The sequence below is a fragment of the Asparagus officinalis genome, chromosome 5 (genome assembly GCF_001876935.1).
Source record: "Asparagus officinalis chromosome 5, Aspof.V1, whole genome shotgun sequence".
NCBI classification, from domain to species: domain Eukaryota; kingdom Viridiplantae; phylum Streptophyta; class Magnoliopsida; order Asparagales; family Asparagaceae; genus Asparagus; species Asparagus officinalis.
In genome coordinates, this window is record NC_033798.1 from 113,461,429 (window position 1) to 113,475,585 (window position 14,157).

General features: G+C 34.4%; 1 protein-coding gene across 3 annotated transcripts; it reads left to right on the top strand.

Annotated features, from left to right (window-relative positions):
* LOC109840742 lies at positions 6,547–13,120 on the top strand. Of its 3 annotated transcripts, XM_020409491.1 has the most exons (10): positions 6,547–6,789; positions 6,871–7,090; positions 7,979–8,108; positions 8,217–8,552; positions 8,650–8,888; positions 9,157–9,369; positions 9,447–9,539; positions 9,614–9,715; positions 9,818–10,240; positions 12,464–12,598. In XM_020409491.1, the coding sequence occupies exons 2-10, from the start codon at positions 6,920–6,922 to the stop codon at positions 12,527–12,529; spliced, it is 1,773 nt and encodes a 590-aa protein (XP_020265080.1). In that variant the 5' UTR covers positions 6,547–6,789; positions 6,871–6,919; the 3' UTR covers positions 12,530–12,598. The 3 variants fall into 3 exon arrangements, with proteins under 3 accessions (XP_020265080.1, XP_020265079.1, XP_020265081.1); XM_020409490.1 differs by lacking the exon at positions 6,547–6,789 and having other exon boundaries at positions 6,799–7,090; positions 12,464–13,120; XM_020409492.1 differs by lacking the exon at positions 6,547–6,789 and having other exon boundaries at positions 6,967–7,090; positions 8,225–8,552.

Genomic DNA, 14,157 nt, shown 5'->3' on the forward strand with positions numbered 1-14,157 from the left:
GATTGCTCTATTATTGAGCAAAATTCATAACTAGCTGTAAATAGTTGGACAAGCTTAGTTGCTATGTAATTTTTCTTATTAAACTAGTGAAAGAACCAATGCACACATGTTGACCCGTACAGATGGGAACATCTTGGATGCATCTGTGCATCATATAGTTTCAGAAGTTGTTGCCTATTGAAATTGATTTTGACCTTCATGTTGATGAAAACATGATTTTATCCCTTGAGATATTAAATTCCATAGTGCAAATCAATGTTTAAGCTTTTCATTTGGAATTACCTCTCTGATTTGCTGCAGCAAAAGCTATGCACTTTATTTTGGTCCCTTCATGCGCAGTTTATTCTGTACAAACCAGTAGAATCACTGTAGTCCTTGAAAACATATGGTTGCACACTTGGATTGGCTCAGTCCAAATTCTACTGCTTGGACTACTGAAATTGAGCCTGCCATGTCAGTGCGTGAGGATCACCCAAATTCTTGTAGAAACAATCCCTACTCTCCTTTACATTATATACTATTTAATGCAAAGAATCACTTAACAAAATGTCAAGGGATTTTTTGAAACATTTAGAAGTGTTGATGCCATGCAGGGAAAATGAAGCTGCGACGCTAATTAAGTATGGTTTTCAGTTCCTGGTTTGTTTCTATTAAAACTTCATTAATAAGTTTGGTATTCACATTGATATTACCTTATGGTTGTTTCTTTAAACAGCTGATGGAAACCAATGCCCAACTGTGGTACATAGTAGGGGAGTATATCTCATCTTCTGAGGTAAGAAGTTCTAGCACTCATTCCATAGCTTTCAGCAAGATTAGCATATTTCTTGTTGTTACATGTGCCCATCGATGATCAAGGACTTGATACTTTTATAAAATTTTATAAATCTTTTGTTGTGTCCATATCTAACTCCATTTTAAGGGGAAGACACAGTTGATGCTCTATCTATCTATGCACATCTTATACACATGCATTTATGTTGGTCCAATGTACCTATGTATGCGCACACGTATAACTATTCATGCATTAATTAATTTATACATACATATATACATGTATGGACGTATGCATGCTTACATTTATGTGACTGTTTGTGTGCATGTGTAATGTACTTTTTCTATATTCTAATGTTTTGGTTTTTGCTCATTGTTTGAAGGATTGTGGCGTGGACCCCACAGATCTGATATCGTTTCTTCTTGAGCTTAGTTTTCATACCATGGGCAAGGTATTGACTGTATGTGCTTTTCATTATGAAGTTACTTCATGTTATATACATATATAATGTATTAGATTTATAAGCAAAATCTCTTCTCGAGTAAGTGAGTTTAAAACTAAGTAGGGATAAATTTTTTAGTTTTTAGGGATAAAATGGCATTGCTACATTAGCGTGAAGAAAGTCACAAGAATTAACGGTTAGAGAATTTTACAAAACTTGATATGAAAATTTTGCCCTTAGGGATGCATGTGCAGACATTGACTAGTATTTGGACAAACTGTAACAGTGGGTGATTCTAGATCAAGTTCAAAAGAGAAGAGATCATTTGAGGTAATTTCAAATCTAGAATTCTCAATCCTAAATTCATTGTTTGGGAAGCATCCATGTAATATTTGTCACATGTGTAACTTGAAACAACATACTTTTTCCCCCAATTTATCCAAACCCTTTTTTGTTAAAATGGTTGGATTTGGAATTGTGGCAACAAACAAGCATGATGTACATTGTTCTCTTAACTTCCTTTTCAAACATCTTTTTTCCCCAATTTTATTATCATCATTGCAAAAATTATGCTGATTCATGGAAATTTACACAGGTACAGAAATGATGAAAGCCAAGATTGAGATTGATACTGACAGGTTCCTAGTGAGTATTTGACATTGAGGAACAAGTTTTTGGAAACAAATAAAGAATATAATCTTTGACCGAGAAGTTTCATGTTTTGTAATAAAATGTTGAAGTACATTGTTTGAATGTTAGTTCGGTACAATATTTTCTGAGTTGAAATGTTGGTAGTGTGGATTTAATACTTTGTAGTTTTTATACTATACTGATGTATGTTGGCACTTATCATTATGGTTGATTATGCTCAACATAATCACTTTTATATTGTGTATTAAAATTTGACTTGGCCATGTTCTTAAAAAGATTGTCCAGGTAATTGAATACTATAATTATTTTGGCGTAGGAAACCAAGAACAGCTTCGATTGAGCAGTTGCAATAGCTCGATTAAAACCGTTGCGATAGCTCGATCAAAACCGCTGCGATAGCTCGATCCAAACTGTTGCGATAGCTCAATCCAAACTGTTGCGTTAGGTCTTTTAAAACTGTTGCAATAGCTCCAACTGTCCCTGTAGCTTTATTAAAACCATACTTATAGCCTACTAAAACCGTTGCGTTAGGTCTTTTAAAACTGTTGCAATAGCTCCAACTGTTGCCGTAGCTCTATCAAAACCATAGCTTTAGCCTACTAAAACCGTTGCGTTAGGTCTTTTAAAACTGTTGTAATAGCTAAAAAAACCGCTGCAGTAGCTTGAAAACCGTCGCAATAGCTCAATCAAAACCGCTGCAATAGCTTAAAAACCGTCGCAATAGCTCAATCAAAACCGTTGCAATGGCTTAAAAACCGCTTACCTTTTAAAACCGTTGCGTTAGATGTAGGGGCACGGTTCAAAAAACCGTCGCAATAGAGTTCAAAACCGTTACGGTAGAGGTAGGGCAACGGCAGCATATGAGGCGGTTTGAGAACCGTCGCACTTGCTCAAGGGCGACGGTTCCATGGCTAGCGCAACGGTTTTGAACCGTTGCGTTAGAGCAAATATGTGGTAGTGCCCACTGCACTGTAGAGAGAGAGATTGTGGTTTGTGGTGTGGTTCACAGTGTGCCTGTAACATTTTCCTTTAAGTAGGGCGACGGTTCCATGGCTAGCGCAACGGTTTTGAACCGTTGCGTTAGAGCAAATATGTGGTAGTGCCCACTGCACTGTAGAGAGAGAGATTGTGGTTTGTGGTGTGGTTCACAGTGTGCCTGTAACATTTTCCTTTAAGTTTGTTGTTTTAGTTTTAAGTTTGAGAATGTGTTAATATAATATCTAAAGATAATATATTAAATGTAATTAATATAGAGTTATTATCCATGCTTATTATATTATACTATAATATACTATATTATAGTTAATTTAATATATTAGTAATATTTATTAAATAATATAAATTTTAATAAATAAAATATTTATATAATAATATAATAACATATTAAATACCAATATTTAATATGTTAATAATGTATTATATAATAAATAAATAAAAATAAAATACAAATAAACTAATAAAAAAGTTATTGATAATAAACAATAATATAATAATGATATAATAATATACTATACAATAGTATAATCACTATAATATTATTAAATTTTTAAATAATATAATAATGATATAATAATATACTATACAATAGTATAATCACTATAATATTATTAAATTTTTAATATATAAGTTATAATAAACTAATAATTAAAAATATTATATAATAGTAACATATTTAATAATAACATAACAATATAATAATAATATTATAATAACATATTGTATAGTAAATGTAATATAATATATAAAATATTAATATATTATGTAATAAATAATAAATTTATTATAAAGTAAAATAATTTTAAATAATAAAATAATTTATTGCTAACAAATGTTAATGTAAAAATAATATATTCATAATATAATAATATTTATTTATATCATAAATACTAATATATTATTAAAGTACTATTAATAAACTCTAACATATTTAAAAACTTAAATCTATTAAATAATATTAAAATATTTATAAATATATTAATTTATTAATAATATACTAGTAATAACTAATATTACGCTTCATTAATAATATTATATTTAAATGAATAATAGTATAATATTATTATTAATAATAGTATAATATTATATTAATAATAAAATAACATTATTATAAAATATTAAATATAATATACAGCAATACAAAATTTTGATATACCAAAAATAATCTAAATTATTAAAATTATTTTGAATAATAGTATAATAATTATAATATAATATAACTCATTAATGTATAATATAATATTATAATATATTATATAATATCTATACTTGCATTCATTTTAATAATTATAATTACAATAAAATATAAAACTAAATATCTATAATTTATATTTATAATATTATTTTATTATACTTAAATATAAAATATATTAATAATATGTTTAATACTAATATTATAATGAGTCAAACTAGTGTTGATATTAAGTGGTGTGTTTCTTGAAAATATTTTAAGGGAAAACACAACATCATGGTGTTTTTTTTACAAAAAACACTAATAAGTAAAACACCTGGTATCCCAAACGAATCTGCTAAGCGTGTTTTTTTTTCCCGGTGGCGCAGGGGGGAGGGGGGAGGGGGGAGGGGGGAGCGGCGTGTGCGAGGGGGGATTTCCACGAGACAAGACTAATTTCCGCTTCACACTTTGCGGATGGCGCTGTTGACCCTAAGAGTTTTTTTACCTGCTAGGGGATTCAGAATACGGGACTAGCCCGCTATGAATCGTCCTCAACAGCAAGCGCTGGCGGGGCATTACCACTACTACGCCAACCCTTTGAGTTAATTTAAGTGTATTTTTATTTATTAGATTTTTTTTCAAGTTTAAAAGCACTTTTTTGTAATTGTTTTCCAGATACGACATTTCCTTCGATTTTGCTAAATATGAGGATATTTTGTTGAATTTTTTCCCCTGTTTGAGAGCATTCACAATTAATTTTTCAAATGTAATGATATTTTTAAATTTTAGAAATGTGGCCACAATGACTGAAATGGGGTGTTTTGCTTAATATATAGTATAGATGTAGATAAATAGATGAATGTCTGATATTTGAGGCCTGAGGGCGAATAACAATGAAATAAAATAAATCACAGATTTCTTTTAATTTAATTTATCCCTTCTATCTTAAAGGCGGGGTAGCGATATTCATGTGGCTAGTGCATACACTAAGAATGATTAGTAAGATAATTCTACAGGCCTTTTTGCTTTTTGGAGAAAATAGGGGCCTTAGCCCATTTTATGACAACTGCTAATTAGGTTTGAATAATTCGTGTACAAACCCATGATTTTGATTTTGCTTATATTTTCAGGTGCCTAATCAATTTCGTAGGTTATGACATACTACTATTTTATATTTCTAGGAGGATTCAAAGAGTTACTATTCATACTACAATAAACGTTACAACTAATGTGCCGTGAACGGTAAATTGACCTAGTCCATCGGCTGTAGCAAATTATTGTACCGTGTATAGTAAAACACTACACTAACTACTTGCCGTGAACATTAAATCGTCCCTAGTACCGTGAACAGTAACCAAAATCTCCCACTATTTTTTTATGTTATTGTTTATGCTACAATATTTTATTGTATCATAAACGGTAAATCAAATCAAATGTATTAAAACTTAGATCCTCCGTTAAGTATAAAGGAGTAGATATTATTCTAAAAATCAAATGTATTAAAACTTGGATCCTCCTTTAAGTTTAAGTATAGAGGAATAAATATAATTTTTAATTTTAAGCATACAATAATCAAATTAAATGTATTAAAACTTAGAGGGAGTTAAGTTCAAAATACAATATTTAAAAAAAAAATAAGAGGTAGTGCTTTGCACGGGGTGCATACTAGTAGGTTTTAATAGAAATAATAAATTCCCTAGTGTTGTAGGTCTGTTTTTTTTTTATGCGAGGAACCCTGCCTTACTACCCGCTAGGTAAATCTTAGCGTCTAGACCACTTTTTGCAGTCTAAATCCGGGTGAGTAGCACAAATGGTTAGACGCCTGTTTGCATATTGTTCTTCTAATCTTAACAAGTACGCCTTAAACTAGATGAAGGATCGCCTTTGGACCTTTGGCAAGCCGAAGTCTTAGCACATCTGGCTTTAGGCAGTTTGAAGGAACATGAATATAGAATATTCGCATTCTTCAAATATTAATTATTTTGGCTTTAAGTAGTTTGAAGGAACATGCATATAGAATATTCGCATTCTTCAAATATTAATTATTCAGTAACTCGGAAAAGATTCAAGCGTAGCTATCGCTCGAACTTTGTTGGTTCGCATTAACCGACAAACAGCGACTTGTTTAATAACTTACATTAAAAAAAAAAGAAATATTAATTACTATTTTGAGTGGGCCGTGGAGCAGGACTTGCGCTATTGTAGTCTTGTAGATGCAGATAAACCAGATGTATTGGTGTGGGCCAGGCTTTAGAAGATCCAATCTTAATGAACTGGAATACTATGGGCCTATCCCATGTTATAACGACTTATCCGTACAAATCACTCGAGGAGTCGAATGTGGGTCCCGGTCGGCGTCCGGTCCATTGCGCTCACAGTAGCTCGACGGACATGCTGTGCGGTGTGGTTCTTGTGTGTGTGCTGTGTTGGGGTGGGGGGGGGGGGGCGAAACCGCAGTCCCAATTTTTCACAAGACAAAAAAAAATGAGCGCCGAAGCGCGATCGAGCAGACGAGCGCGAGATCCCCAATCTCCGGAATTATGCATCATAAAGCGCAGATTAAGATCATCGATCCCAGTCCGACGATTCGCAGCGATTTTCCGACGACGATTACGACGATGACGACGATAATCGGCTGGACCCCCGGACTCCTCTTTCGAACGGCGGAGACCCGATCCCTTGGAGATGCTAAGCAGCGCCGCCATGGCGTCTCGCCGGCGGGACGATCGGGCGTTGCGGGAACGAACTCAGGTGACTTTCTGATTCAGTCATTATGGGTACTGGGAACAAAGAGAGACCTAATCCCAAAACCCTAGACACGGATAAGTTTAGGTTTTTGAGGCCCGATCCCATCGCATTGTATGAGGAGGGAAATGAGGAGATGCATCAAACTTACAAGAGCTCTGATATAAGGAAGTATTTTCCCTCTCGACTCGCTGATGTCACCGTGGGCCCCTCGTCGACCGGGCCCACTCCTCTACCTCGCCGGCTTCCTCCTCCTCCCTATCGGCCGCCAGAAAGGGTCCCACTTGTCACCCACAACTCGCCTGAGGTCAGTATGATTTCATTGAAATTACAATGTATGAATTGTAAATGGTTGATATTTAGATTGCCAAAAGTGATGGTTTTGAGTGCTTCATAGTTTAAAGTAGGAAACTTGGCCTGAATTAAGCGTATATTTTTGCTCATGAAACATAGTTTTGTGTTTCTTAAATAGGGATTCAGGCAGTTTTGATTGCTGGCTAGTATTGCTATATGCAGTTCTTTCTTTCTATGCCATGTTTGCTCGACCTAGCTAAACTAATGACCCTAATATAGCAGTGCAAATTATGACAATTACTATCGCTATGGAGTATGGATGATAATTGACTTTATGCTAATTAATTATCTTAAATCAAGAACTTAGGTCTATAGTTCTAGCTATATTCACAACTTCTTCTATCCACAGAACATTTGTGTAGCTGCTGATATCTCACAGTTTTGCTGGGATTTTTGAATGCTGCAGTGCCAACACTCAAGAGTTAGGTCAAAGCTATGCTCATAATTTCTGTTACCCACAGATTATTTGGAATGCTGATATCCCATAGACAATGTCAAGACGAGATTTAGGTTGAAGCAATTTACACATGCAATTGCAAATGTTACAACAAGATACATGTCATATGACTAAAGGAAAACCAACGACAAAAAGTGGCTCTATATGTACTTCTAAATTAAAATGGAATATTCTGTATTTACAGTTGAGACTTTCTTGAATTTATGTTGAATATGAGACTTTAATTTTTGTTGGGGTAATTTACTCTTGCTTTTCGCTTAACCAAGCAATTGTATATTATTTTCCTCGTGCTACTAATTTATGAATTTGGAGTCAATACTTCGCAATACCACTTATATATAATTTATTCGTCTACTTTATTTGTATTGTATAATAATTTGGCAGATTGATAAATTGTATGCAAAAAGGAAGAAGGTAAGTGGTTTATGCGGCACATTCACTAATTTGCCAACTCCAGATGTCGAACATACACTTACATCATCGTCATCGGCATCGGCATCATCATCAGAAGCAGGTGATACTTTGTAATACCACATAACTCTTTAAGTGTTGATGTTTTAAACAATTTTTGTCTGCATGATTGACTAAGATTTTGTTTGATTTTGTGGATAACTAATTTTAGATTCTCAGATGTCCAGAGCAAGTACAGGACAGGTCAGTGAGACCCAATTGGGGCCAGAGGAGATATTGCCAGATACAGCTGAAGAGATCCACAAGACTTATTCAGAGATACTGGAGGTTGACACTACGTATGTTGCTCCCAGTGAGGATGTTGTGTTTGTTGATTGCCTACCTTCTAAGGAAAGGAGGCCTCTACCTTCAAAAGCACAGGAGTTTGCTCATAGGAGAGAGACGTCTGGTATCTCTCTCAAAGCAGAAGAAAATTATCAACAGCTTAAGGAGAAGTTTCTTCAGAGGTACCAGAATGCAAAGGCCGAAATCTTGAGACGTTTTCCAAGTAAACATCTTTCTGTAATTACTTTGATTTTGGTATACTTGTTTTACTTGTCAAACTTTAGAGATCAGTGTTTACAGTTAAATGGTTATTTCTATAGATCAACCAAAGGCTCCGAAGTTGGGAAGATCTGGAAACAACCCAAATACCAAGAAGCCTCCAAAGGGGAAGAGGGTGGTCATACAGTGGAATGAATTCGGGCAGCCTATCGGGGATTGGGGCACCAATTTCAACAACTACTTAGGTTGCCTTGCCAAGCGGGCGGATCTATTCAACCCTTACTTCATGTGGACACATCAACCTTTCAACCGTTTAGAAGCAGCTTGGAGAGACTTGGAGGTATTATTTATTAACACAAAATTTTGGTAGTTTGAAGGATAGACTACAACCACGACATATAAAAGTAGATGAAGCATTTGTTTCGCTACACATTCACCACTACCTTACCATTTCTATATCTATTTCTGATGTTTACCTTTTAGAGTTGTGACCGCCCACATCCCAATGGTGATTAGAGAGGGAAAGATGTGGTTAATATAAATTTGTAGAATCAATGGTTTGTGTGGTAGGTATGCTAATATAATTCTCATATTTCCAAATTTTGCAGAAATATTTTGTTATGGATGGAAATCCGAATGCTTGGTCATATGTTTTTACTGATAAAATTCCAAAAATGGTCCAAGAATTTAAGTGGCTTTTGAAAAAGTTATACTTTGAGAAGTACCAGAATGATTGGGAGCGTTTTTGGTATTTGGACCCTCGAGCAGATGGGCTCCACTTTGCTGCATTATGCTACTATTGGGAGACAGATTCTGCCAAGGTGAAGTTTACATATATTCATGACGTAAAGTTATGCTATAAACACATATTAGTATCTGATTGATGCCGCTTTCGCAGAAAAAATCTGATATATGCAAGGCGAATCGGGATAAGCATGAGATGGAGCATCATAGTGGTTCTGCTTCATTTTCCCAGTTGCTGTATAAGAACGTAAGTAAAGTTAGTAATTAAGCAACTGAATTTTACATAATGCATAGCATATAACATGCAGTGTATAAGTGCAGAAGAGACCTATGAGAGTCGACGAGATTGTCAAATTTGCGTATGGAACATTTAGCCCAAAATATGATAAGGAGGATAAGAAGAAGAAGAAACTGGCGATTGTTGTAAGTTTGCATTTTTTTCTTAAAACATTGAAATTTCTTTCTTGTAATATACTGTTATTAATTCGGCAGTTCTCTAAACTACTCGGAATCATTATCTTGTAGGATGCTCTACTCCGCACAGTCCAAGAAGCGGCCCTTCAGTCTCAGCTTCAGAGTGATGGAGAGTCTGCAACTGCCTCTGAGCTACCTGTAGATGTTCAGGACCGTTGTGTCCAGGAGATATTTGGTCCCTATAAGAAAAACCGATATAGACTCTGGGGAGTTGGATCAAGGAAGCCGACTGAGAGTGGTGAATCATCCACTACATCTGTTACTGAGCCAAGCAGCACCCATGAGCCTTGTGTTTCCCGTGAAGAGTTCATGGAATTCAAGAAGAATACCGAGGAGATGTTGCAGATGCGTTTGAAGGAGCGGGAGTTGATGATCAGTATGGCTTCAAGCATGCCATCGGAGCAGCGAGAGAAATGGCTGGCACAGATGGCACTCTTGTGGGGCTCTTTAGATGGCGAATCAAGTGCAGCAAAGGTGAAAAAAATTTCACTATTTTGAATTTCAAATTAATAATCAGAACAACTTTTAAGACCAAGGGAACACATTCTATTATATGACTTGATTTTCCAATGTAGTTCCACTAATTACCCTTACCCCTAACTTGATTACACTAATTACTGTAGGAACCCTACAAGAACATAGCTTTTCTCCCAATTATTTGGGATCATCTATATGAATCTTATTCACCCATTAAGTCATCGTGAAAAGTTATATCATCTCTTAAGTTAACCACTATCATGCCCTTCTTAATTGCTTCCAACCAAGTTGCCTAGGCGTGCCTCTAATTCTCATCGTTGTATTATTATATTCTATCACTTCTTCGAATTGGTGCATTTGAGCTTTGTTGTACATGACCAAACCATCTCAATTGTTTCTCTCTCATTTTATTCTCATCAGGAGCAATCTCTAACTTCCTAATGAATGTACTTAGTTCTTATTATATCTCTTGGTGTATGTTAACTACCTAGGATATGTAAAGCAGTAGAAAGATTAATGTGTAACTGTAGATTCGTGCATGAGGGAGAGGTAGTGGCTAGGCAGGTCGATGAGCTGGTTGTAAAATCCAGCACTAATCCTATGTGAATAGTGTTTGCTAAAGATAAATCATTCAAATCAAATTCGACTCTTGGAGATGACTTTGCATATAATTAATATGCAAAATAATCACGGCAATTGCACATTACAGACAAAAAAACAATGAGATTGAAGAAGAGATAAAAATAGAAGAAGAAAATGCGAATATGAGCTATTTTTAGGTGGTTAAGTTTCCAGCTATGTTACCAGGTACTTCTATCATGAAGCTGTACCCGGTACCCCACACGTACCCGTACGAAAACTTCATGGACACTCATTGGATATATGCATACATTTATACAGACATGTGTTCACTTATATGATATATGTTTTAATTTAAAACAATTGTCATACACTTCTTGTATGTATATTCTATGCTTCACATTCATTTCTTGAAACTCAGACATGGGTCGGGTTTGTCTCCACACATATCCATGTTCAAAACTATGATTTTAAAGGGTTGTTTGGGGTTCTAGTTCAAAACGAGCAGTTTCCCCTGGGATTCAGTCCACTTTAGAAAAACGGTCTTTACTGCCCGAAAATACATGTTTGATCACTCCTCTTCCTTAGAGGATCTACAAATGAACATCAATTACAAGTTTTTGTTCTCTAGAAAACTTAAAAGAACCTTACAGAATAGATGTTCTAATGAGGATTATGGATTGTAAGCTAATACAAGGCTGGGAAAGAACTTATGAGTTAGAACTTAGAAGAGCCTGAAAGATTATTGCAGGATGGTAAACATACAACCTTCTAAACTTTTTTTTCCCAGCGACTTGCTTTTCTTTTCTTATTAAAGCCAAATAAATGAACCAGTTTATGCTGAAAATTAATTGACAAATACCCATGGCAAACTAAAGAAATGAACCTTCATTGACATCCCCATACCTGTAATTTATATCGTCTGAACTAAACTGATCATAACTTTAGTTTCAGGACTCATTTTGAAATAAAGTCAAAATCCAGTATAATGTTGACTTAACAAGATTTCCAATGATATATAAGATAGGGTTCGTTAAAAGTTAAAGAAGAAATCAAATTCGCAAGCTAGGAGAATTATAAATCCAATTCAGATTGAATCAAGTTTGACAACATGATTACAAATGTAAAACTTCTTTTAAAATATAATTTGCATATTAAATAACAACAATATATATATATATATATATAATTAAAATCAATGAAAATTAACATCAATCAAGTAAGCATGACAATGTCTGTATCCTATTAATCCGAAATAATGAAAATAAAAATAACAAAGAGAAATTGAATTTCGCAAAAAAGCTCCGTTTGATGGCTTGATCTTCAGTTTTCACGGCTCAAACCTGTAGAGTTCTGGCATGATTTTTCAAAACCAGTCTGGCATGGCTCATCTTCAAATTTAGAGCTAGTTAAGTGGCTATCAATCTTCCATTCTTCATTTGCTATAGCTTTGAATCACAATTTTCATCCACTCCTTACGATGTCCAATGGTGTTCATTTTCATAATTAATCTACTTAAGCCTTCATACGCTTGATGCAACACATTAGTGCACTTGCCAGAAATCTGTGCCTGAGTTAGTGACAGTTATTAAATGTCAGTATTTAATTTTATTTTCGTATTTTGCACTCTTTTAATAACAGAATAGAGATGATGGTCCATTACTGGCTCAGGAAGACAGCAGTGATGATGAGACTGAGACTGCATAGAATATTTAGTCCTCATTGAGTAAAGATGAGATTGAGGAGGGACGTGAGGTAGAGAAATGAGGACAAGAGACAATATGTATGTTTTATCTTTCGATCTGTATCTCATAGCTAATCTTTGTTGATATATGTCGGTTCTGCTTTGAAGTTATTCATTGCTCTATGGAGGTCAAAGCAATTATGCTATGGTGATTGGGTACGAGGCGGTAGATAAGTTGTCAAGTTCGCATGGTATGCAAGTATATCATGATGATCGGCTTGTTTAACTTGTAAACATGTTAACCATTGTGACAAGCAAAATATCCTATCATTGTGAAGTTGTAACATGGTGGTCCATTCGATGGCTTGGAGATCTAGTTCTCAAGGTGGAGCCCTGGTATTACTAACAGCTTTCTTAAAATGCGTTTTTGGCCATGGGTTGGTGGTTTCAAACAAGGTGTACAACAATGTAAACCTATTGCTAGATTGTATCTTTTTTTCTTTTCTAGAAATTGCTAGATTGTATACTAGTTTGTCGTTGGTGTATCAACTACAAACTTGTTTCCTCTCAAATTGGGGTGAAACCGTGAAATCGAGGGGAAGAGAATTCTCGTACCTTTCCATCTATTCTTTCCCCCTATTTTTACTTTAACTTCTGTTGCGACAATGAAATGCCTGTTGGAATCATGACATACAACGCAGCGGAAAAAGTATATCATGACTATTAATCAAAATTAATTAAATACGGAAAAAGTATATCATGACTATTAATCAAAATTAATTAAATATTAGAAGAATACCTGAAACGCTTTCCGAATTTCTACAATAATCTGTCCCGAGATCAATCCAAAATAGCTTCCTTAAGAGAAAAAGCCTCCAATCGAAATCCACCCGTCACCATAGAGGAGCAATACTGAGAGATAGGTTCTCAAAAATCTATTTCTTCATATTATCTTCATAAGATTTTGAATCTCTTCTCTTAACCTCTCATAAGACTACATATGAACCCTATTTATAGGATTACACTAGTCTTAGAGATTTTAACTTTAAACAATTCATAATTATCTAGAACTCTATCCATAACAATTAAAGATAGAATAGATCTGTTCAAAAATTTTATCCATAACAATTAAGGATAGAAATAGATTTATTCAAAAACTTTATCCATAACAATTAAGGATAGAAATAGAATTGCATTGCATGTATACCTCTTCTAATGACATTAGTGAGACCAATTGGCTCCCATATCGAGAACCAATTATTAATCAAATTAATAATTTTAATTTAACAATCACATCCCTATCCGACCAATTGTTCATAAAAACTCTTCCCTAATATGGGATTAATTATTAATAAATAATATCTTACAATGCCAAGCACAACTGAATGATGGAGAGAGCGAAATCTCTCATCTTCCCGTCTCTTCTTTCCCCTATTTTTACTTTACTCCCTTTACCACCGTGAAATTGAGGATTTATCCTTAATAATTGAACCGTGATTGATGGAGAAAGCGCTTTGCCAGTAAATTTTTGTCAGCGTGACCTTAAAAATGTCAAACATACTCTTCCTTTTCCAGAAGGTAACCAGCGGGCAACTTATTATATTTACAAAATCATGCACGTGAATTTAGAATGCTTGACTTCAGTTTTTTT